The sequence below is a fragment of the Centropristis striata genome, chromosome 5, assembly GCF_030273125.1.
Source record: "Centropristis striata isolate RG_2023a ecotype Rhode Island chromosome 5, C.striata_1.0, whole genome shotgun sequence".
Classification (NCBI taxonomy): Eukaryota; Metazoa; Chordata; class Actinopteri; order Perciformes; family Serranidae; genus Centropristis; species Centropristis striata.
Genome location: NC_081521.1, coordinates 25,125,616 through 25,152,159, shown reverse-complemented (window position 1 = coordinate 25,152,159; position 26,544 = coordinate 25,125,616). Strand labels below are relative to the sequence as shown.

Below are 26,544 nucleotides of genomic sequence, written 5' to 3'. Positions count from 1 at the left end.
ATCGGATATCGATATCCTGCCTAATTATATCGGGATATGACTTTTGGTCCCTATCGCCCAGCCCTAATTCAAATCGATAATTTCATGTAATCCAGTGTGATCTATTGCAGATTACTACTGATTTATTTATGTAACAAATGTGTTTTTTTTTATCAGCCATACAAGTAGAAGGCTCCAGGGATGTCCGTTCACTTTGATCCAAATGAAAATATCTCAACAACTATTGGATAGATGGACATGAAATTAGGTTCAGACATCGTTGGTTCCCATGTGATGGATCCTAATTACTTCAATTATCCTCTGACCTTTTCACATTTGGAATTTGGAGTGAAATGTCTCAACAACTACTGAATGGACTGACACAAAATTTGGTTTAGACATTAATAACTTTGTTGATTTGTTTGCTTTTCATCTAATGCCATCAGCAGTTATAAAAAATATAAAAAAGTAAAATATTCAATTGACCAATACTTTGGTCCATGACTAAATAGTAACTAATTCCCATCCTCCACTGCTGTACTGTGTTTAGGGCTGATTACCAAGTGTTACCACATTGCTAAGCTAAGATTTATAACCTGGTAGACATACATTTAGTGCATTTTAGTAATATAATTAACAGCAAAATAGCATGCTGCTCATTGTGCCGATACGTACAGTCACACAGAGCTGCTAACAAAGGCTCAAGTGTTGCTCAAAGAGGAGCCATTATGTTTTACACAACATGGGCCATCTCTTGCTTTGTATGAAGTGTCACAATAGTGGTAATTGCAAAGAAATATTGCACAATACATGCACAGTTATTGCACATTATTAGCACATGAAATAGAAAAAGCAAAGTGATTGGAGACGTGAAGTTGAAGACCCTATAAAACAAGCCTGACCGCTTTTTGTGAGGTTTATTCTGCATCAGAGAGTCACCAGTCGTAGTTGATGATCCTGCATAATCATAGTTATTAGACTGGAGCCGCTGTGGGAATACCAATTACGTGGGGACGCCAAAAGGACATTTTGAGCTGAGCATTGAATTGTCTCATTGAGTTATGCAAATGTGATCCTCATGAGCATAAACATATGCATGCACACGTGCAACCAGGCAGGAATGCACACAAAGTATAAGCAGGAAAATAATGACTGTAAAGATTATGTAAAAGAGCTGAGAAGCCATTTTAAAAGCAAACCGCGTTTCTTCTTTTCAGGCTGAATCACGCTGTTTTCCTCTGATAACCTGAAGGACAGTTTCTTGGAATGAAAACAATAACTGGATCATCTTGGTGTCTGCTTAGTTTTGTTTGGCCAGATTAAATAAGTCTGACATTTTAAGTCAGGTGGCAACAGAAAAAACACCATCTTCATGGAAACTGGTTCTTACGTAAAAGGATTAGGGCCAGGTAGGAGAAAAAAATAATGAGAGGAGGGAAAAAGAAATCATTATGCACTTTGAGAAAAAAGTCGAAATGACTTGTGTATCGGTGTATTAATCCACGTTTCGATAGGTCGTATAGTTTTTTGTCAATCCCTGTTCAATGACCATGATCGTTTTTGGAGAAATTCTGAGATTATAATGGGTGTGTGTTGCATGCAGTAGAGGGAGAGAAAAAATGGTCAAAAAATAAATTTGAAAACTGTGCTCCAGGCCGCAAATTCCACTTTACAGAAATAATCTATACATAGAAACGTAGGAAAATTTGTCTTCTCACTCACAAGCCTCTGGTTAAACTGTCAGAGTTATAGTTTGGGCGTGAGACGCACAGATGCGCCACCAACACGCACCAACAGCCTCATTGACAGCCATATTAAAAATGCAGGAAGATTTTTGTAGAAAAGCATATTTAACAGTTTTTCAGATCGCTCTTACAAAGCAATTTCTTCATTTTTCTCCAGATACACATGCTTCACACACACACACACACACACACAGGTAACTTTATGCGATTTTCGTTACACACACACGCGCAAGTGTAAGTGTGTAAGCGTGCACACTCCTCCAGATACACATGTTTCACACACACACACACACACACACACACACACACACACACACACACACACATTTTGAGGTTAAAGGGCATAGGTTGCTGTATAAATAAATACTGAAAAGGAATGTTTGTTGTAGGTGTGCTCCTTGTATATAATATAGTATCATAACATTACTAGTATTAATTGTTTGAAATCTCTGAAGAATCTCATCATAGTGTACACACACCGGCAGTAGCCCCCGTGGCCCTTTCAGAATTTCCCCAGAGGAATTCTTCTAGATCTTCAATAATCTACAGAAGAGCCAACAGACTAACTGAATTTCCCCTCTGGATAAATAAAGTAGTTTTGATTTGATTTGATTTGATTTAAATATAGTGGCTATTGCTCATCTTATGACATTGATGAAAATAGGCATGCTGTTCTCTAAAACAGTGTTTCTGATTATTTATTAACACGGGAACAACAAATCTGTGAATATCTTTCCAACTTTACGGAACACAAAAAGTTGACTTTTTTTAAATCAAGTTTTCTCGAACTGCATAATAAAAAAAAAGAAATCCTCATCTCTTTTTTAACTACCTGGCTCCAGGTGGAAAAGTGTTGGACAAATTGCAGATCAATAAAGTTTAAATCATAACAGACTACTAGGTCAAGTATATCAGTATTCAGAGCTTAAAGATACCTGTGACTCTAAAGCCTGATTTCCACCGGGCGCGTTACTGCAGCGTAACGTCAGCGTCGCGTATGACGTTGCAAATAGGTAACACTCTAATCAATGAGAGCATTTCCACCGGGCGCGTAGCGTAACGTTACTGCAGCGTCGCGTCATCGTCTCTACGCGAGCATTAGGTAGGACTTCTATTTCTCCGCGAGACGCTGCCAACTCGCGTGAATCTCAACAGAGCAGATCGCACCAGAAAGGAAGTCCGACTCAGATTCAGCGTAAAACACTTCCGCCCCTTTCAAAATAAAACACAATACGCAGTTCATGCAGCCTAAAACTACTTCACATCAACGTTATGTTATGACCGGGGCACCAGATCGGCAATCAATCAATCAAAGGGTCTCAGAGGATCGGCGACACGGAAGACAAGAGACTGATTGTTGAAGTGGAACATCATACAATCATTTATGACATAACATATTGTTTTTATAAGGATAGATGGTCAGATCAACATATCTTTCACCTCAGAGAAGCAAAGTAAGTTGGTTTTTGTTGTTGTTGTTTACTTTATACACACAGTTTATCCATAGACTGTATAAATAGAGTTTAAAGTTTATCACGGGAGCTTGCGGTCTCCCGTATGGTCAGGATTATCGCGTGATCTCGTTATCTCGCGTGTATATGGCCGGCTCGCTAAACTGACGTGCTGCTGCAGTAACGCGTCCGGTGTGAATTGACAAGACGCAGCAAAAACGCTGTGGAGACGTGCTGCTGCAGTAACGCGTCCGGTGGAAATCCCCAGTCACAGTCAGTGTCACATTGTCTCCTGTCATAATCATCCGTTTCCTTTCATTTTGACAGAAACTTGAGAGGACCATATCTCATGTTGTTTTTAGCTGTCATTCTTCATTAGCAGCAGTCAGGTGTGTACCCTTTGACATGTTCAATCTCAAACTGACTATGGTTTTAAAAGTGAGTGCAACCGTGAATTTGTCTTCTGGCAACACATTCAACACTGTCTCCTAAAAATTACATATAACAAAACTGATACTATCCCGGATTAAATTTGGACAGTTTTTTTGTTATTCAAAATATAGATTAAACAAACAACAAACAAACAAACAAATATATAAAATATATATAAAAATATAAATGTCAGTACCTAAATAAATAAAACTATAACAAGAGATTTGCACAATATAGGGCAGCAGCAGGTGTAATATAGCAAAGTACAAAAATCATGCAACACAAATATGTTAATAATTAAAGTCCACCTGGAGAGGAAGCCTGCATATGGAGAAGGTTGGGGTGGATGTACAGTTGAAACCAGAAGTTTACATACACTATATAAAAAGACACATATGCTTTTTTTCTCACTGTCTGACATGAAATCAGACAATCACTTTTCCTGTTTTAGGTCCGTTAGGATTACCAAAGTTATTTCTATTTGCTAAATGCCAGAATAATGAGAGAAGGATTTTTAAAATTATTTTCTTCAAAGTCAGAAGTTTACATACACTAACATTATTATGCATTGAAACAATTTGGGAAAGCCCAGATGATGCTGTCATGTCTTTGGAAGCTTCTGATAGGTTTATTGACAACATTAGAGTTAATTGGAGACACACCTGTGGATGTATTTTATGGCACACCTGAAACACACTGCTTCTTTGTGTGACATCATGGGAAAGTCAAAAGAAATCAACCAAGATATCAGGAAGAGAATTGTGGACTTGCACAAGTCTGGTTCATCCTTGGGTGCAATTTCCAGATGCCTGAAGGTGCCACATTCATCAGTTCAAATAATTATACCCAAGTATGAACACCATGGGAATGTCCAGCCATCATAGCGCTCAGGAAGGAGACGGGCTCTGTGTCCCAGAGATGAACGTGCTTTGGTCCAAAATGTGCATCAACCCAAGAACAAAAGCAAAAGACCTTGTGAAGATGCTGGCTGAAGCTGGTAAGAGTGTGTCATTATCCAGAGTGAAACGAGTACTGTACCAACATGGGCTGAAAGGCCACTCTGCCAGGAAGAAGCCATTACTCCAAAAGAAACATTAAAAAGACAGATTACAGTTTGCAAATGCACACAGGGACAAAGACCTTAATTTTTGGTCTGACAAAACTGTAATCTGTCTTTTTTATGTTTCTTTTGGAGTAATGGCTTCTTCCTGGCAGAGTGGCCTTTCAGCCCATGTTGGTACAGTACTCGTTTCACTCTGGATAATGACACACTCTTACCAGCTTCAGCCAGCATCTTCACAAGGTCTTTTGCTTTTGTTCTTGGGTTGATATGCACATTTTGGACCCAAAGCACGTTCATCTCTGGGACACAGAGCCCGTCTCCTTCCTGAGCGCTATGATGGCTGGACATTCCCATGGTGTTCATACTTGGGTATAATTATTTGAACAGATGAATGTGGCACCTTCAGGCATCTGGAAATTGCACCCAAGGATGAACCAGACTTGTGCAAGTCCACAATTCTCTTCCTGATATCTTGGTTGATTTCTTTTGACTTTCCCATGATGTTACACAAAGAAGCAGTGTCTTTCAGGCGTGCCATAAAATACATCCACAGGTGTGTCTCGAATTAACTCAAATGTTGTCAATGAACCTATCAGAAGCTTCCAAAGACATGACAGCATCATCTGGGCTTTCCCAAATTGTTTCAAGGCATAATAATGTTAGTGTATGTAAACTTCTGACTTTGAAGAAAGTGTCTTTTTATATAGTGTATGTAAACTTCTGGTTTCAACTGTATGGGTCAAACAAGCACAGGACTTTCACCCAGGAAACCGCTGTTCATGTCCTGTGTGAAACCAAAAGTCAACCATAACTTATTTTAACTTACATGCACAAATTGCCCTATGCATCATACTTAACTTACACCCCATATGTAAAAAACGTAACTTACATAACTCACTCACATTACATAACAGACATACTTACTTGATGTTAACCATGTGTTCAAAACTGGGCTGTAATCCAGGACAACTATGTTTACTTTGAAATGTAAGTGAGAGTACAGTTTTTTAAGTGACAGGTTTGACAAATTGTACCAAACTTTTTGCATCAATGCTTCTCCTGAAGCTTTATTGGCACACACAGTTGGTTAAAAAGTTCACTCTTTACCAATCTCTTGCTACTCCAACAAGCTATAGTAGTAGCTGTTGTATATAAGATAAACATAATACAACAGCTGTGTTGAGAATCTTGTATTGACTTCTCATCATGTTACCCAGCGACACTTAACTGTTTATAATTTCTGCCTGCAGAGAGAAGCAACAGACCAATAAAGATTATAATACTTTAAATTTTTACTGAATCTACTGATTAAAACTGGTCTCCTCATCTGACCATTTTTGTTTTATTTTGCTGTGGCTGCATGGCTGCAGTGTCTCTGAACTATTTGCAGGCTTGTAATGAAATAATTTTAAGTCAGTGTGGTAAATGATGGATGTCTTCGGTACGTGCAGTCGCTGTGCCAAACTAGATGATTTATAAACCTCTGTTTGGTGTCAGGGTCCTAAATCACCTTGTCGGGACTTATTTCAATAATAATGTAATGACCAGCTCCCGCTACATATTTCTTCTTGCAGTGTAGTGAGACATATAAACTAATAGCCTCATATTCCTGTCTAATTAGAGACAGTGGATTATTATTATTAACTCGAAAAGTATTATGATAATAGAGGCTGTAACACTTGTGACAATTTAAACAGAAAATGATTGCTTTCTGTGCAGTAAATGGTGTGCACTTATATAGCGCTTTTATCCAAAGCGTTTTACACTATAGTCTACGCTCATTCACCCACACATTCATACTGGTGGCCGAGGCTACCAGGGCACACTGGTGCCACCTGCCACCATTGGGAATTCATTCACACACCGATGAACACAGCATCAGGAGCAATTTGGGGTTCAGTAACTTGCTCACTACTTCGACATGTAGGCTGCCATGGTCGGGGATCAAACCACCAACCTCCCGATCAGAAGACGACCTGCTCTACCAACTGAGCCACAGCCGATTGCAGCGATGATGTAAAAGACATGATTCACTTTGACTTTTTACAATATACAGCGATAAGGCATCATAAATATGCTGCTTATATGTTATCTTAGTATATTTTTCCAATATCAACAGAGAGCAACACTTGTTTGTGTGTAAAAATTGCTGCCCCCTACAACACAAAGGGAAATAAAAAATAAAAAAAACCTCCCTCCCTACTCATATCCGCAATTCAGACTCACTACGCGACTTTGAGTACCTTTAAAAAGCGCTATAAAAATCAAATGTATTATTCTCATTCTTATTATTAATACAATTTTCATAGTGAAACCCAGTCCTACAAAGACACCATTTGTTATTGATTTCATAATTTGCTGTGTGTCTGTGCACATCCTGTTTCTAACACACTCCACACCTCCTGATTGTGTTCACGTTTAGGGATTTAGTACCAGGAAGTGAACTCTTTGAAAAATAAATAGCATCATTTCTGTTCATGTAAATGTTTGAAAATACTGGAACTGTGGTGATACTTGGCCTCCCTCTCTCTCTTCTCTTTTTTGAAAGTCAATGAACTGGAATTATCCATTACTTTCAGTTGAATGGCAAAAGCAGAATTGACTGAGCAGTATGTTGACTGTTATATAACCAGCATACAACAAAACACACCAATACTACAGCTGCATGCTGCGTCGTGTGTTTGTAGCTCAGCGTCACTATTTTAATATTCTCATAACATTAAAGTCCTGACCCCTGGGCTTGTCCCTGGCATGAGGTTTTGTCATATCTGCTACCACCCTGCTCTCTCCATAAAGTTAAAGCGCCATCTGTCAGTTTTGCACCCAGAGTGCTGCTGAGTGGCAGGTGCTTTTGAATCTGCCAACCACCTGGTGTGTGTACAGCAAAGACCTCCAACTGAACATGTCTTTGATGCTTATTTTACGTCAAAAACACCCACAAACATACACATGTACGTACAGTCATGGAAAAAATTATTATACCACCCTTTTTCTTTAATTTCTTGTTAATTTTAATGCATGGTACAACTAAAGGTATAATTGTTTGGACAATTATAATGATAACAACAAACATAGCTCATAAGAGTTTAATATAATAGCTAATATCTAGCCATTTTCCATTATTTCATTTCATAATACACTTCATAATAACCAAAATCATTATTAAGAAAACCAGGAAAATGGCTATACAGGTGCATCTCAATACATTAGAATATGTTTTCCAGTAGTTCAAGTCAAATAGCTCCAACCAAGTATTGAGTACATATAGATGGACAACTTTAAACATACTTTTTAATATTGGTCTTTTGTAATATTAAAATTTTTTTGAGACCCTGAATTTTAGGTCTTTATTAAATGTAAGCCATAATCATTATAATTAGAATAAATTAAATAAATGATTAATTTTGTGTGTATTGGATCTATATAATGTGTTATTTCACTTTTTGAATTGAATTACTGACATAAATAAACTTTTCTATGATATTCTAATTTATTGAGATGCACCTGTATATCAGCTCCTAAATTAAACTCTTATGAGCTGTTTTTATTGTTATCATTATATTTGTCCAAACATATATGCCTTCAGTTGCACCAGGCATTAAAATGAACAAGAAATTGATGGTCTAATCATTTTTTCCATTACAGTATGTGTGCATGCTCACATAAAACACACATCCCTTAAAAGGTGTGTGGATGAAGGGGTGGGAAAGCGGGCGGCACTATAAAAGTGTTGACACTGTCACCGGTGGTGGTATTGTTGTTTAAGTCACGAGGTTGCCTGGCAGTCTAATTAAACAGCGCAGACTAGCAAGTGCTTCCTCCCACGAATCAGCAGCTAAACTGAGCTAAGTGAAAGAGAAAGACACGATTTGTTCTTCACAGGCTTGAAAGTGCTGGCAGCTGTAAATCCAGGAGGTCTTCCCACAATTTCTGGTTGTGACGGTGCCGTTAAAATTATACCACATATTCTATATATGGTGTGCTAAAACTGAACCCTGTCATGGACGTAGATGTTACTGCTGCACTAGAGTACTGACATCAGGATGCATTCGGCTGAATTCACATCCATGATATGAACGTTTGATGAATCACACGTGAACCCTGGCGTAAGACGAAATGTACGCTCAGACCTGTGCTCGTTTCTACATTTGTTTGATAAATGAGGGCTACTGTGTTCACTGGCAGATTTAAGCCATTTGTAGCCTATAGTGCCTGTCAAAACACTGTAGCCCTGTTTATTCCCAAAAACCAGTTGATGTTTTTTATTTCTTGTGCAACATTTGAAAAGTTTACTTGAAATTTGCTTAAACTAAATGGAAGCAAAGCTATTAAAAAGCTGACTGACATCCCAATCCTTGGCTGCGGTCGAATAGTCAAATTTGCTTAGGAACCTTCCTAACTGAGTGAAATGACCCGGAAGTATTATCGTAGCCGCCATGATAAGAGCTGTTCGAATTCTCTAACTGTTAAGGAAAGGAGCTTCAATGCTTCCTTTAGTATCTCCTTTAGCATAGGATACACCGGACCATCCTTTACGAAAGGAAAGGAGGTAATGCCGTCCCACAATTCCTTGCGGTAGCAGCATATAAGGCCGACCGTCAACATTCGCCGTCACGTGATGACGTAGACTAAGTGTAAGTGCAGTCGGATTCTCTAAACACCGCGATCGTCTTCTCCTAACTCCTCATGAATTCTCCTTCTCATCTTTCCTTGACCTCGTGACGTTTTCCATTGAGGTTAAGGAAAAGTGGTTAGGAAAGGACTTAGGAGCTGATTTTTTTGACTATTCGACCGCAGCCCTTGTCCCATGCTGCTAGCATTGTAGAAACAGGATTTGCTGTCGACGACACACATATTCACAATGCTATGTGTTGTTTAAAAAAGCTCTGAAAAAGCATTTTAAGGAATCTCAAATGTGTCGAATCTGCAGATGTCTCGCAAGTGACCTCGAGCTTTACTCAGATGCATTCTTCCACTTCACTCTATAACGCAGAGCCTCTCCAAGTTTCAATCAATCATCGTGTATTTCATTAAGAAGATGAATGGCAATTACAACAGCACAGACTGGCAAATTAGATCAGAGCTTCATGCCCACGGTTAATGTAATAACAACAGGGGAAACATTCCACTGCATAATTTGTGTAAATGATGAATGTGTCAGAAAACAAAACTTTTGTGCTTTTGTTCTTTCTTCAGATCGACGGAGAGGAGGAGCAGAGACGTTTCGAAGAAGGCAAAGCACGTTACCTCCACAATAAAGCAAAGAGGCTTGCAGATAAAGAAGCCGCTGCTCACCAGAATTAACCGTCTACAACGACAGTATATAAACACCACACAACACATAAAGTATGAAGGAAATAACTGTAACTGTAGCCTCCTGTTAAACCTGGACCTGTGATGATTTATTTTCCTGTGCTAGGCACCAAATTGTCCACATATACTGTATTTTAAAGTAAGAGTACATATTATTTTTTGCGGATATTTTTATTGATGTATGAAGACTATTTATGATCACTGTCATTGCAAAGTGACGGTCTGACTGTGGAAGTATTTTATTTTTAAGATGATTTTTAAGTATGAAGACTTCATGATTGGTGTCAGTGCAAAAACGATAGTCTGAAAGAGAAAATGATGAATAAGAGAGTGAATAATAATGAATAAAAGATCCAAGCGTGAGTCTGGGGCTCTCGCCTCGTGTCCTTGCTAGTTTGATGATGATGATGATGATGTCATTGTCTTGGGCATGCCTTGGCAGAGAGGGCACACGCTATCCATCTTTTTCAGCACTGTGTCTTTCACAGAGAAATCAGGGGAGCTTGGGGGCGTTGACTCAACTCGCATCTCTCTCCCACGTCCGCCCTTCCCCCTCTCCTTCCTCTCTGCTCTCCTCCTCCTCTGCCTGTCTGTCACACTCCGACTCCGGCGTACGCTCTGCCTCAATGTGCTCTCCTCTCCCTTTCCTGTTCAACCTCATGTCCTCATCCGTCTCCATTCTTTTGCAATGTCATTTTCTTCCTCCTCTCGTTCACTCCGCTTGTCCCTCTGTCTTCCCCGGTCTTCTCACTGTCTCACTCCCTTTGTTTCCACATGAAATGTTAGGACTCATAGAACTAGAAAGGAATGTGCCTGTATGGACTATCTCTTTCTTTGCATATCGCCTGTGTGCATGTGTGCACAAAGAAAGATCGGAAAGATGAATCGAGGTCACTAGCAGCCAGTGTGAAATCAATATCCATATGGTCACGCTGGGACTGAAAAGGCTGCAATTATTAACCTGTTATAAAAACTTGTGTTCAAATATTTAGCAGGATTGGTTTTTCATTTGGATTTTTAACACACTCTTAGACTTCAGGGGGAGTAGGTGGGCTGCAATCCTGTGCAACAGATGGCAAGGACTAATTTAAGATCAAAACCAAAGTGAAAATCAAAGATTAAAGCCCTGCGAGCGAGCTCTATGAAGAACAGACAGCCACACAGGTCTGAACCTCAGCAAAATGCTTTTTAGTTTGGACCTTTGTTCCTCCTTTTCTTCCATAGACAGAAACTGATTTGTCATTGGATCTTGAAGGTTATTGTTTTTCCCCCTGTCCCTCCAGCACAGTATGTGTGCTTTTCATTTCCCCCATGAAAATAAAGTTAGGCTCGAGCTGCACCGGGGGGATATATCTATTTTTAACCCCAGTGAAGTCGAGGCATCTTGTGGGAGAAGGAGAGCTCAGGGAGAGGGAGAGGAGGGAAAAAACACAATCCAGGGAGATGGGATCCATCTCAGATGGCAAGACAAGACTTCTGGGAAATATGAGCTTATTGAAAAACATCTGCCTAATGAACAACATTCAGCTGTCCCTGTCCAAGAAAACATCTCATTTCTAATCATACACAACAACGTTCAACAACGGACTCCGGCCACTTCAGCTGGTAACAGCTGGCTTTTATACATAGAGACACAATATGGTAACCATGGATACATATGTGGAAGAACAGACATGAAATGAAAGAGACGGCCTTATTAGAAAAATATGTTTCTCTATGAGATAAATCTGCTCCTACATGTAAATAATGTTTGTGCCTTATGGATATTATTATAACAATGGCATGAAAAGGAAGCTGTATGTCAAACTGTGTTTTCCCATCAAAGACTAATGAAATGAAAGCAAAAAGGTGATCTAATGTTTCCTCTCATGTCTTCGCATCTAAATTAGGGGACTAGCAGCCTCCTCACTGCTGTATCCCAGTTTGGAGACACTGACAAGGCTACTTAGAAGATGAATGATCCTCTGGTGCAGAAGAAAAGCCATTAAGAACTCCGAAGGAAGGATAAACGATAAAGCGAGGCAGCGTTGAGAAAACTTGCGGCTTTCATTACCGAGTGACCCGATTTGCATTCCCTCCTCAGTTCAGGAACGTCTCCATCGTCAGTCATTTCCTGACAGCGGAGGCTTCACTTCCACACATGAGACAAGACACAGAAACCTGAACCATGCGCACATTATACTTCAAGGTCACTCAGGAAAATAAGTCTGTCGATATTTGTACGAGGCAACGATTGTTGGCAGAAGTTGCAGATGCTCAAAGACGACAGCCTCACACACTAAACGGTTAATGTTTCCTTTTTTACTGTAAAAAAATGTTTTGTTTGTGCTTACTGGAACACCTTCACAGAGCAGAGATATGAGTCCTACATTCAGCCTTCCTCTGTTATCTGGGCTTGGAGCCAGGAGGGCTTTCCTTGCAGAGGAGTAGGTGATGGGCCGTACTTTGTCTGGCCTGGAACCTCCCTTTTTGCCAGACACAGGGGACCTCACTGAGAGTACTACTAAATTATGCTACCTCTGACTGTAAGGCACACAGACTCCTCCACACACGGAGGCATGGAAAGGCTTGAATGACATGGAAAAGATTGTAAAAAAGTACATCAGCAGGACATTCAAAACAGTGTTAAGTATTAAAGAGCTGCTTTGTGTGTGTGTGTGTGTGTGTGTGTGTGTGTGTGTGTGTGTGTGTGTGTGTGTGTGATGTGATGTGATGTGTGATAGTGGAGCTGACGGTGAGAGTGGGGGCAGCCCGGTGCCAGCGGAGCCAGTGGGCGGGAATGCCTTCTGTTACTTTTTACTTCCAGGTCACCTAGCATCACACAGGAGAGGCTAGAGATGGACAGTCTGATTCTTTTAGCAAACTACGCTGTCATGTCTAGTTCAAATGATGGACTTTTTTAAAGGCATAGTTTGGGTTTTGTGAAGTGGGGTTTTAAGAGGTACTTTAGTACTCATAGTCAGTGTGCTACTACAGTCAATGTCGTTCAGCACGCCCTCAGTTTGGTGAAGTAGGCAGGAGTCCAAGCAAAGCACTGCTGTGGATGGGCAGCGGCACCTAAAAATACCCTTAGCAGTTAAAGTTTATGCTGTATTTAGAATATTTTCCACTGCTTCACTGAAGCCGTATGCTCTCTTCAAGCCACCAGACTCCATTGACAAAAACAGCAATTTTATCTTGTAGTACACAGGAGTTGCTGGTCTGCCACTGACTCAATTTTTAAGTTTGTTTGTGCTATTGTGTGAGTGGTTTATCCAAACTAAACCTTAATAAACACCAAAGTCAAGCAATAACACAAACAAACTAACTGATCGAGGCAGCAGTAGACCAGCAACTCCAGTGTTCTGTGATGTTAAATTACTGTTTTTTCTCAATGGAGTCTGGTGCACAAATGGATTTAACGGCTTTATTTAAAACTTAAACAGGGCAATCTGACGGCAAGGTTAATAGGTAAAACATACGAAATATAGCAATATATACAATTTAACTGACATTTCCTTATTTTGTAAGACAAGCTTAATTGAAAGCTATTTAATCTATCCAACTCCTCCATTTAGATTCTATTAAGGCCTAAAGTTATGCATAATTAAGAGCATGGGCGGTTTGAATGACAAGTCAAGATGGTGACTGCTGGATACCCAAATTGAGCTTAATTTTGTCTCTCTAAAAATCAGTGACATCACAGAGACCACATCCACATTTCATATCCAGTCTATGGTTTGCATTTGTGAATCATGTTGCGTAATTTGCTTTCAAGTACCTTAAAAAAAATATGAAGAGAAACTATTGTTCTCTTTCTTCCACACACACTTCTATTGATTGCACAGACAATAAACTTCTGTTCTTTAAAACTTGTTTTCATCCTCTCAGGTTGTGTCGCTTCAAAAGAGTCTTTTCCTTCCAGCTTCTGTTGCTACAAAAATGAGGGAAATCTGTGTAACAGTGTCAAACACTTACACAGTTAGAATTCATCTTTTTTTTAAATGCACAATAAACAATGGCGTTGTCTGATGTATCTATATTATTTTACCTCTGAGAAAGCATGGTTGCTGTCCTGATGTGGACAATCAGCACATGACTGCTGGGGCACAAAGGCTGCTGAATGGTGTTTGGAATAAAATAAACTTCAGGCTTCTTATAAGTTGCTCAGATCAGTGGATGCAGTGAGGTCATCAAACACAACAAATATCAGACAAAAACATCTCCAGTTTATCCCAGTTATTGACACCACTTATTTTGAAGCAAAGCCAAAAGTTTAATGTGTTTTAACACAAAGGTAACAGCAGGAGGTTGAAGTATTATAGAAGGCATAAAAGGATTTGATAACACTGGAAACTTTTATCTTCTCCATTGGTTTCACACTTGGATGTGAACCAGCTAAATCTAAAATCACATACTTTTTGCTCAGTTTGGGCCTTCCATCCAGGCTAAATAGTTAATAATTTAATACTTTTTCCTCAAAATGGTTTAGAAACAGGACTTTACTGGACTTATTTAAAACCTGTCTGAAGGTTTGTATGGTTGTTGTAAACCTCACCAAAGAATTTGGTGGGGAAAAAAATCATAAAAATATCAGCTTTAAAGTCTCTAATTGATAGCAAGAGATAATGTAATATTGAAAATGGTATAATTTATGAACAGTTGAAGAATTTAAACTTTTCCTTTCCAATGACGTGTGAAATATGGGATTTGTGATATTAACATTTTTCAGCATTCATTTGCCAAAAAGAAACAAAATGCACAATAAAGAAAGTTAACTACATTTTCATTATTATTTTTGTGAAATTTGGATATTGCGAGAATATTGTCATATGAAAATCCAAAATTGTTGCAAGCCTAATATGAAAGAAGCAGCCAAGTCTTCCTCCAACTTTTTCTTCAGTATAACTCTCACTGTATTTTGAACAAACTTTTATATAGAAAAATATTTCCCTTTAATACTTGCAATTAATGTGGGGAAACATGGCAAATCTTCATCCTGTATTTATTCAGTATGTGCTTCTGTTGCATTCTCATTCTGCAATTTGAATAATAAGGAGGAATTTAAACCTTGAGGCTGCAGTGTAGCTTCAGGTAAGTATTGACTGGATCAGCTGTGAAGCTCAGGGGACATTTCCCACTCTACCTCACAATGTGGAGGAGCTTTTCTTTTGAAGGCTGCTCTCAGGTACTGTGCAGCCTGGCTGTGTGCTGCACAGGAAGCTCTCAGGTGTGTTGTGTGTGAATTTTAATGAATGGGAAGCAGGGAGAGCATGCGCTTCTCATGAGACCGTCAACAGAATAAATGAGAATGAAAATAATCCTCTTAATAGTGGCAGAAACCAAGCCCCCAGACCTCTGTGTGTCTCCTCTCATGTAGGGCCTATTAGTTTTCTCACTGGGTACAATCCAGGCCCCGAGGGAGGTGAGCCAGCTCTTACAGAATCATCCAGGGAAGGAGTCTTACATAACAAGTCGTATAATGTCAATGAAAAGGGCCCATTTAAAGGAGCATGAATAACATGAGAGAAGAGCGTGCGTTAATTGACGTGAGGTTTAATCCAGAAGTCCTTAAAAAATTGTCAAATTAAATTTGTAGCCTTCTCTTATTTTCCCTGGTTTCCATGCGTCTTCTCTTAGTTAATGAAGTCCTTTTTTCCTCATCCATTCGAATGAGACCTTTAATAATAATAATAATAATAATAATAATAAATGCCTTCATATTCATTTAGAGGCTGCAAGAAATGAAACGTCCTGTTTTTTTCTTTTATTCAAAGCTATAATGTGCAACATGCAGGAGCAGTTCTCGCTCTGTCAAAATGCCGACCTCTTTTCCATGAATTATTTCTTATTGCGGTTCACTCCCACGGCCACGGAGCGTCTAAACCCGCGAACGAGCCTGTGCTGTCGGGAGCGCGCAGCAATCATGTCTCATCCGTCGCACGCCTCGCCATACAGCGTCAGAAAATAAGAAGAAATTCGTCTTTTACCTAAAAAAAACCAACCCGCTCTTGTTTTTTGCTCTCGTGTTGGCGCGCTACCGCTCGCTTCGTGGTGAAGAAGCTGACATTTTTCAAAACCAAACCTCCTGTAATTCACCTTTTTTTTCTTCTCTCTCTCCCGTCAATAAGACAAAGAGGGCAACAAGATACAAGAGGAGTACAGCTGTGGTGATGTGCTGTTTCAGGGCTCATCCTTCATTTCGCAGGTCGTTCCCATAACTTGGTGACGCTGTTCAGTTTTGGGGATGTAAACGCCAGAAAGACACTTTACCGGAGCTCAGCTGATGTGACTCAACGAGTGTTTCCATTCCCCGGAACAATGAGCCCGAGAGGAGCCTGAAACGTCTGTTGAAAGGTAAGATAAGACCCGCACAGCTGATTCTAACAAAGCCACTGATTAGCTCCTTTTCACACATGTAAGGAAACAAACGAGGCTTCGTCCAAACAGGTGGTGTCCTGCAGCACGAGCAGCTCAACTAATGAGAGGGAAAAGTCAATGAACAGCATCAAAATGTAACGTTTCGTGTGGACCTGTCGTGCAAATCTGACCTATTTTGAGGATTGCATTATAATCAAATTGCATGCAAGACAAATGCGGGTGAGGAAGTGACCTAATTAAAAGATTGATCTACAAATACAACAAACTGTAGGCAGATCTGCCCTAATTTTAGGGGCGTATTTTACATCAAATCTGTGTAATTACACACAGCTGCTAGCAGGGGTTACTAGAAATGACCAATATTAGACACTGGGTTAACTCTCTGTGGGTGATGGAAGGAAAAACGCAGAAGTTATTGCAACAAATATCCCAGATAGTGTACTTTCTTTTGTGACTATCCTGAAATCACAAAGTTTCTCACACATAGGACAAGAGGGGCATGCGAACTTGAAGAGGGAAAAATGTGTGGAGCACCATCTTAGCAAGACCACTTGTTTTTAACAGGGCAACTCTGTCCTGTGTTTCTTGTTAAAAAAGAATGTGGAATATTCAAATGTGCATGTGATTTGCTGATATTTAACGTTCAAATGAAGCTGCTAAAAAGAAAATATTTTTTTCAGCATGACAGAATTAAAACTCTCATGCTTTAAAAAATTAAAGCATGAGACACTATTTACACACCTGATTGAGTCCCAATCCAAAGTAAGTCTGGGGTAAAAGTGTTGAGTATTGACACCCGCGTTCACAGGAGTGCTCACAGTGATGATGGACTTAACCAGCCATAACTGCTACTGATAAGGAGATTTACAACTCCAAACACTAGGCAAAAGGATTTTCCCAAACCAATCACTTTTTTCACCCACCATGCATATTAAACTTTCTTTTCGGGACGAAGAAACCCATCCTTCTCTTTAAAGGCTGCATTTTCACTCCCTCTTAAGAAGTTTTCTTGACAAGAACTCCTGACTTGACTACAAGGGAAGTAAGATGAAAGACTTAGCTTTCAGAATGAGTGAATTCCTGCTTTATATGCAAGCGTCAAACACTGTACCCCAAGGCAGGGAATGAGCAGGCAGTCGATTTTCTATTGTTCTAATAAGTTTCCCATTAGAGAAGTCGCCGTAGAAGTAGATGAGAGAGGATTGGACGGTAGTTGCAGGTCAGAAAGTGTCCATTCGAGTTAACAATCACAGTCTCTGCTCAGAGAAAGTGCTGTGGCCTCCATGTGACAGTTGCTGCTACACTACAAAGCCTCACTACAGATCTCAGTGTTTTGCGGGGCATATGTGACATTTTGTTTGTCACACGTTTGGCTCTGTCATTTTGTGACCGCGTTAGCCCGTGTTCACACTATTCTACTTTTCACTCACACACCACACATTGAGCCTGCCCTCCCTTAAACGGCATTTTACGGTAATGTGGCATTGACGACAATGAGAAGAGTACTTAAAAATACAATCTGCATGCTTTAAAGGGATAGTTTGGATTCCTTGAAGAAGGGTTGTATGAGGTAATTATACATCCATGTGCGTTATCGTGTGAATCCAAACCTACCCTTTAAAAACTGCAATTATACAAACAGCAGTTGACCAACAATTCCTGTATTCTGAGAAGTAAAATTACTATTTTGGCCAATGGAGTCTGGTGGCTTTGAGGAGAGGTTTCATTTTTTCATCGCAAAGGGCTTCGGTGGCCAAAATATGTTTTGCTTCTGAAGTCCATTTCCAGTAGTTCAAGTCAAATAGCCCCAACCAAGTATTGAGTGCATATAGATGGACATACTTTTGAGAGGCCAACATTTCCATATTAAACATACTTTTTAAAATTGTTCTATTGTAATATTCAATTTTTTTGAAACACTGAATTTTAGGTCTTCATTAAATGTAAGCCAAAATAATTATAATTAGAACAAACTAAATAAATTAAGACATGAAATGTTTCATTCTGTGTGTAATGGATCTATATAATGTGTTATTTTCACTTTTTGAATTGAATTACTGACATAAATAAACTTTTCTATGATATTCTAATTTATTGAGATGCACCTGTATGTCTCATTACTCCTGTGTGCGATGGACCGCCATCTAATATGAATAAGTACCTTTTATATAACTTAATTAAAATCAAGATCAAAACTTAAAGTCTCTTACACAAGTTTCAGTTTCTTAATAATTAAAAAAAACAAGACTTTATGTACATTATTGCATTATTCTACCACTTTAATTGACTGAAATCCGGTGCCTGTTCTCTGACACAAACCCTCTGCCATATGGTGCCCAGTGATCCAGCTACAGTCATAGCTGGAGGTAGCTTAACATAAACAGGAAAGAGCCTCTAGGGTTACATTTGTGATGGAAAATTCAACTACTTACTCTGTGACAAGCTGGTCGCTCAGCAAAGAAAAACGCTTACAGTGCGCCTCAGAAACATCAAATGGCATGCTGGATTCTACCCTGTGACCTTTTAATACCTTTTACCTAATTAGTAATTTTGTGGGTAGGCATCCAATTGACACTGATTGCACCATTACGGCTGCTAATCTTACTTAGTTACTGCAGCTTTGTGCAGGGAGGGAATTATGTAAATCACAGTAGATATGACATATCAGTGCTGGGAGCTTGTTGTTTTCTAATGATTGTACACAGTATTTAAGAACATTATGTCAAGCTTGGTTGCAACAGTAGTTTGTTAATGACTTCTCACAGCCCCAGCAGAAATGATAGACACTCTATATGTCAAATGCAGGCAAAGCAGTCTAAACTTAGTGGGCTTTTTAATAGACCAGCAAATTAAAACCTGCTTGTAAGTGTTTCTAATCAGCAGCACTATAGGTGTTAGATGTTTTAACTGTGGTGGAAAACACCCGTTGAGGATGTATTTGTGGAAGAAAACAACAGACTTAATTTTATTGCACTGCAAGAGCCAATTAGAGCTGGAGTTTTACATTACCCATAAATGGTTATGGCTCCTGCTGCCTTGTAAAAGCACCTCAGAGCATAATGCTATTGATATTATCTGATGGGTATTTAATCAGTACTTAATCTAATGCTGTTTGTTATTTTTCAATTCATGTTGCACCAGTGTGACATGTGCTTGAATTAGTGTTTGCAGCCTTATGGCAGTTCTGCTCACAATAAGCCCTCTTCTAATCAAACCCGATTCATTAATGACTGATGGATGCTTTCATTGCCTTCACATTAGAAAATAATGTGGGCTGATGTTTCAAATAGTTTGATGCTGAAGCCAATATGATATATGTTTCAAAATCAATATGAACCCCCCCCAGAATATCAATAATTCAGAAGATGTAATAAACATCACGATCCTGTACAAAATTGCAGTGTTTCTGCTGCGTTCTGCCATAGAAATGTTAGTTACAGGTTGTAACTTTAGTTCTATGAATACGAGAATGTGTTATTATTATTATTATTATTATTATTATGATACAAAAAAAAATCCTGCACAGTGACGTTGCAGACATTTCATACACCGTTTACAATGCAGACCTACTGATGTGCATTCAACTCATGTTGGACCTGTTCTGGTTATGGACCAAATCTTATCATAGTTTATAAAAATGCAGTTAGGATTTAGACAAATCTGCTAAAGTTAACTAATATTTCCTGTCAATCAGGATTGCATTCTGCTATTATCTTTCCATAATTAGGGATTTAAACTCCTCAGGGAATTGGTTGTCTGAGATTTTTTTTCTAGTTAAATGTCTAGTTATCATTTTCAATGTCTTTTCACACTCATATAGGCTAATAAAAATAATGTTAATTTAATAAGAAAGTGAGTTGATTTCATATTTTTTAATTAGAAAATGTCTGGCCCTCACAGTGTCTGCAGACCCTTAGACAAATGAAGTTGATGACTCCTGCTTTATAGGAACTCTGAGTTTAAAAAGAAGACACCTGACTAAACATTTGTTGCTTTTTATAACAATCTTTCATACTTAGTGCTTGGGAGACTATTTCTATAATGACCCCATTTGCAAATTGATCTGGGAGGTTGCCCAGCATTCAATAATTTGCTGTTTTGATGTATAATGTCCTGCAGGACGATATCAATTCAGTAGAGAAATTGTCTAAGCTTGTCCTCATGACAGGAAGGTCAGAGGTCAAGGTCAGCTCGAGAGCTTATTGTCCTCTAATGAGCTGAGCTGGGAGAGTTTCAGTGGTTTAGTTTAGAGACTTCTGTGGTGGACACAGGTGCCCCTGTCTCCATCCTCTGGTTAGAGAGCGGGCTGCCAACTCTCTCAACCTCCCTGCTGTGCATTAGTGAAATGCTGTGATTAAACGGAAGGGGCATTTGCTCACAACATGTTATTGTTGTTGTTTCAGTCCTTGAGTTTGAGTTTGCTGTCTGGTGTCACATGCTGTAAGCAGATACTTTACAATGACTGCAGCGAAGCAGAGCTACTCACCAACAGTCAGGAAGATCATTACTCAGTATCTGGAATAAGAGTTGTCATCTCTCATCTCAATTCAGAGTGCCATCAAATAAACTGTGCTTTCAAGATAATGTTTCATTTAGAGTTGAAGAGTATACCAGCTACTGCCAACTGAACTTTGGCCTTGTGTTTTCCCAAATGGGCTGCAGCAGAATGGTGATGTGGACAGACAGCTCTGGGACAATGTTTTTGAGTAGCTTTTATTTTATCAGTGTGTAACAGATGAGTGTTTTTACTAATTCACGAACAAACAGGCTCTTAACAAATGTTGCTGGAGCTTAAGTATTCTTTATTTGTCTTTATTTGGGCAAATGCACCTCCTATACTGCAGTTGTTGAGATGATGTGTCAACTGTAGATAACTAAAACAAACCAGCGAAATGAACACAAAAAATGGCAACACATCTGAATGTAAATTGATGTGAAACATAATTTCTGGATTAAAAATCATACAGACAATAAAAAATATCACACAAAAATGATTGTTGGGATGCCCTATAGTAGATCAAATATAATAAAGTGCCCTCCAGGGTGCAGTTCTAGTGTAGAAATGATGAAGCGTCCTCAAGAGTGACCTTAAAATTAAAAAGAAGCATGCAGCTGGTGCTCTTTTTTTCTTTTCCTGCCCCTGCATCTCAGACAGCCTGAGTCCACCCCTGTGACAGACTGCTACACTTTGTACCTCAGTAGAGAAATTTGTTTCTGTTGGTCCCAGTTGACTAGGCTCTATCGGAATGACTTGGCTCGGTAAAGACGCCTAATTATGATATCATATACTGGAAAAGCAGCTGACTCAAGAAGATCTTGACAAATTTAATATACCATTATCCCGTAATTACCACTGTTGGATACTTTTGTACTGTAGATGCACAGCAAGAGTTGACATGTGCCTGAATAAAGAAATAACATGGGGGGTGCTGGTAGATAAGCACTAAAGTTTAATTAACAGTTTTATTTTTATACCTATGAGAGAAACATGCAGTTAGTGTGATCCAAGTCTGTTGTCTGCTCAATGTTTTCTTAAAGACTGATGCAGTTGCTATGCAACATACACAATAAAAGATCCAGTCTGGTTCCAGTGAAGCAGAGGGCCTAATGTGATGGTGGTTTACCAACAGCTGAACCATAGACTTGGAATGATAATAATAGAATAATATTCTATTTCTACGGGATGATCCAATGAAGGGATGATAAGGACATGCCAGATATGTTGGTGACACAACAAAACCAATGCTGTCATGTTAATGCAAACGGACCAGTCTGAAGGATTTTCACTGAGGTTAGAAGGACATATTTCTGCTTGAAAGTTGAGCTGGTCAATACTGGCTGCTTTTTTTTGTATAGCTAATTCCATGCTTTCTCCTTTGGGAATAGAGCTCAGCGAGAACAAACAGAGAGGTTTCTGAAAGGGGTAACAGGACTCTTGAGAGATCTTAAGCTTTTTTTTTTAAATTTTAACTTTGGTTCATGTGCATTTTGATTGGAACCACATTTTTTATAATGGGTAGACAGATGGTTATCTCCCAAATAAAAAAATACAGATTTTTCCTCTTGCCTGTAGTGCAATTTGTCAGTCTAGATTGTTTTGGTGTGAGTTGGAGATTGCACTTGTAGACATGTCTGCCTTCTCTCGATTATAAAGGAACTAGATTGCACTTGGCTTGAGGACCAAAATAATACATTTAAAGAACTCGACAACAATGTCTCCTTCCAGAAATCATGACCCAGTTATTGTGAGAAGTTTTCATGTGGGAACTATTTTATTTCTACTGAACTACGCCTGCCAGCCATATCACTATGCAGAAGGAATTGTTCTTTACTGGTAGCACTACTGGGCTAAATCTTCTGTTGAGCACAAGCCTGTAGTCTGCGTGTAGATGCATGCTTCCTTCTGCCCTAGATGAAACTACTCATAACAAGGTCTTTGGATCATCTATAATACCAGGTCATTATTTCTGAAAAGGGACATTACTGTTGAGTTTTTCAAATGTTTTGTGCACTTTGAGCACCAAATGCTGAAGTGCCATCTAGTTCTATTATATTGTAATGAAGGCAGACATCTGTACGGCTGACATCTCCAACATTCACCAAAACAATCTAGATGGATAAAAAGCACTACAGGGAAGAGAAAGAAAATGTATTTATTATCTGAAAATGACTCTCAGCTCATTGCTAATGGGACCAACAAACTGGCATAGAAACAAAGGATTTTCTTTTTTGAAAATTGATTTTTATTTCTCCCTCATATGACCCTGTTATCTGTGTTTGTAACAAAGTAGCCATATTGGGTAATTAGGAAAAAAATTCAAAGACACAGCTGGGCTGTCATCTAGCTTTGTGTTATTTCCAGGAATACTTCCCTCTTAACAAGTGTTATAAAGACACCACAAGTATCAGCCTCTTGGATCTTAAAGAGGTGAATCCTCTTTTTTGTCAGAGGTATCTTCTTTCTGCAGGATGGTGGGTGAAAGGCAGTCCTGCCGATCATTTGTCAGGTGAGGAGGAACCTCTCCAGGACTGTCATTGATAACTAGATAATGAGCACTCAGCACTCATGAGCACACTGAAGATGATTAAGACTGATAGAGGTTTGGCCTCTGAGGGCCGTTTTAATCCCTCACAGGGTGACGAAGAGCTCTTCACCTGCACTTTGTGGGTGACACAGTGCAGCAAACTGGCTGCAACTATGATAACATATTATAAATGAATGATCAATGGTTGCAACGTATTGTATGGTATTTCATACACATCATCAGAAATTTCATCAGAAATTTATTGAGTAGGATAAACCCCTTGAGAGGAATCCTCTCGTTTTCGAGGGGGTCCTAAAGTACATTACAAAACAAAACACTCAACAATTTACAGACATACAACAACAAAGACAACAGGCATCAACACAAACATAACAAACAAAAAATGAACACAAGAATAATCACAACCTCTCAATGGCCACAAGTTGGCCATAACATTAGCCTAGTAAAACTGAAAGAAGTAACATGATATTATTGTAAATTGAAATTGCATTTTTAAAAATAAAAAAAATAAATAAATAGAAAAAAATGACATAATATTATCTGAAACATGTGCAGTTTAACTCAAAATAAGAAGACACATAATTATGATGTAGAAATATACTACCCTAAAAAGCCTAACTGCAGTAACTATATTTTTGGTTAAAATTGAGTTATAACTAGAAATGGACTCCTTTATGTCTGTTTTATCTTGTGACAAAGTTTTAGGTTTGAATTTTGGGGCGACTGTGGCTGTGACTGTGGCTGTGACTGTGGCTCAGTTGGTAGAGTTCGTCTAGTGAACGGAGGGTTGGTGGTTCGATCCCCGATCATGGCAGCCTACATGTCGAAGTATCCTTGAGCAAGATACTGAACCCCAAATTGCTCCCCATGCTGCGTTCATCGGTGTGTGAATGAATAACATTGTAGTTACTGCTCTCTGTTCTTGCACTCGTCATGATTTTTGAGAATAGAAATGACATTGTCAATACATGTAGAAATAAATTTCATATCACTTACCTAACTATAAGCCATTTTGGCTGGCTGGTTAAAAAATGTTAAATAACTTTAAAGCAGTTTGTTTCAGTTTTACCCTTTGCGTAGTTACTGCAGTTAGGCTTTGTAAGGCAGAATACTGATACAGTTGTCATTTGATTACATATTATGAAAACCCTCTGATGAATCCGACATTTTGACTGTTTCCCACTGGGTGAACATTCAGCATTTGTTGGACCTGACCTGGGACCAATAGGGTGCCACAAGAATGACTTCTTAAACCAGGAAGTAAGTTAGCATTTTAGCTCCCTGGGTTCTCTCCACTCAAACTCAATGAGGATTTTGAATTGGTTTGTGTTTGGATGCTGAAATAAGGTTTGTGGTTAAAACAAGCTGAAGAGATGTTTGCATTTTGTTGTACGACATACAATATGTTAATAACCACTAGATGTGGGGGAGAAAATCAATACAGTATAGTATTGCGATATTTTATATGGCAAAATAATATTGATTCATGGCTTTTGATATTTAGTGTTCCAGCGGTCCGTCAGTATTTTCGCCGTTTTTCTCTTCTTCTGGAGGCTCACTTTTAGGAATATACTGGTCATACTGGTATCATATGAAGCTAGAAGATCTAAGGATCTATAGGGAACATGTGCGTCAGGATATCATGTTTTGAATTGCAATAAATTGTATCGCAATACTCACCATATCAAACTAGTATAGTATCGTGACTCAAGTATCAGGATAAAATCGTATCGTTGGGCCTCTGGTGATTCCTACCTCAAGTAAATACCCCCAATTTTGAAGTCTTTGAATAGGCGGTTGCTAACAAGTGGCTAAAATGAAACTACAGTGGGACATTAAACATCCCCACGTCGGGCATGGACAGGAACACTCTCACTAGTCCGCCTCACAGCCTCTAGTCATGTTTTTAGTGCTTTAGCAAACTTTTGTAGATTAGGTTAATAAACAATTTAGGCTACGGTTTCGATAGCTTGTAAAAACTGCTGATTAGCTTGTCGTAGATCGTCTGAAGCATAATGGCTGTGACGTTGAAGTCATGCGACCGTTGGGTAGTTTGCTGTAGCAAAACGTTAGCATTTTACTTCTGTCATTTGCGTTAAAGCTTTAAACATAATAAAAGTTGTGTTCATTGGTGAAGATTATCCTGCTGAATAAAATAGGTAAGCATCAGAAAAGTGTGATTTCTACAATGATCCACAATCCAATGCAAAACTCCCAAAGGCAAATTTTGACAACATGGTAATGCTAACTTCCGGGTTGGCCTACAAAATTCGCAATTTAGTTTGCTCTCTATATAGGGCTGGGCAATATGGCAAATCTTCTATTCTGATATAGATCATTTCATTTAAAGAAACAGAATTTATATAACTATAAACCAGACAGGAGTGCATTACCCTTGAAGGTATTTGAGATGTTTTGTAATTGCTTTTAGGTGGGACAGGAAAATGAATGACTGCCCTGACATTCCCTCTATAAACCTCAAAGTTGTAGAGGACTGTACTCGTACTGGGCTGTTCCTGAGCATGAGTGCTTGTAACTGTGTTAATGTGAAGCAGGGTGCAGCTGCAAAAAAAAAGCTTTTGTGCTGACTTGACTTTCAAAGTAAAGCACCTGTCATGTGTAAGCATCAGAGATGTAATATTAAACACCGGGGCTGTGCTCCAGGGAAGGCTGTGCAGCCTCCCAGGACGGAGTATTTTCCTCTCTGACAGCTCTGGGGACGAGTGGCTGGTTGGGCAATCAGACCCCATACATCACATGTGTCAGCAGGGAGCTTATAAAAGAGGTCCACTCCCTCCGACCACTCCGACTCCTGCCAATTTGATGCTGAGGGATGTGGGTCATCGTTACACATGCAGGTACGCCAGCCTTCACTGTGTACCACGCCCAACACACTGACCGACATTGTGCTGATGAGCATGCTTAGATAGCGCCTTGAAAATCATCATGTTGCTTGGAACAGGTTTCCATGTAATTATTAGTCTGATCTCGCTCAGACACACAGTTATCCATCTTGGACTTTGTTTTAACAGATACATCCATCTTTATGACTGCCAAAATCTATCTAGGCACACTTGTCTCCTCCTCTCTGTATCTCAGCTGATTATAATTTGAGATGAAGAATGATAAAGTGTTTGGTCCCTTTTCTCAGCAGC

General features: G+C 39.1%; 2 protein-coding genes across 5 annotated transcripts in view; both read left to right on the top strand.

Annotated features, from left to right (window-relative positions):
- Nucleotides 1-10,344, top strand: part of acot7 (acyl-CoA thioesterase 7) — an 81,362-nt gene extending 71,018 nt beyond the window's left edge. For both annotated transcript variants that reach the window (XM_059333654.1, XM_059333655.1), the window contains exon 9: nucleotides 9,867-10,344. In XM_059333654.1, the coding sequence (XP_059189637.1) occupies nucleotides 9,867-9,974 (108 nt within the window). In that variant the 3' untranslated portion in view covers nucleotides 9,975-10,344. The remainder of the gene's footprint in view (nucleotides 1-9,866) is intronic.
- A 5,446-nt stretch (nucleotides 10,345-15,790) lies between these two features.
- Nucleotides 15,791-26,544, top strand: part of LOC131971944 (probable G-protein coupled receptor 153) — a 43,757-nt gene continuing 33,003 nt past the window's right edge. For all 3 annotated transcript variants that reach the window (XM_059333634.1, XM_059333632.1, XM_059333633.1), the window contains exon 1: nucleotides 15,791-16,319. The gene's annotated coding sequence lies outside the window, so the exon portion shown is untranslated. The remainder of the gene's footprint in view (nucleotides 16,320-26,544) is intronic.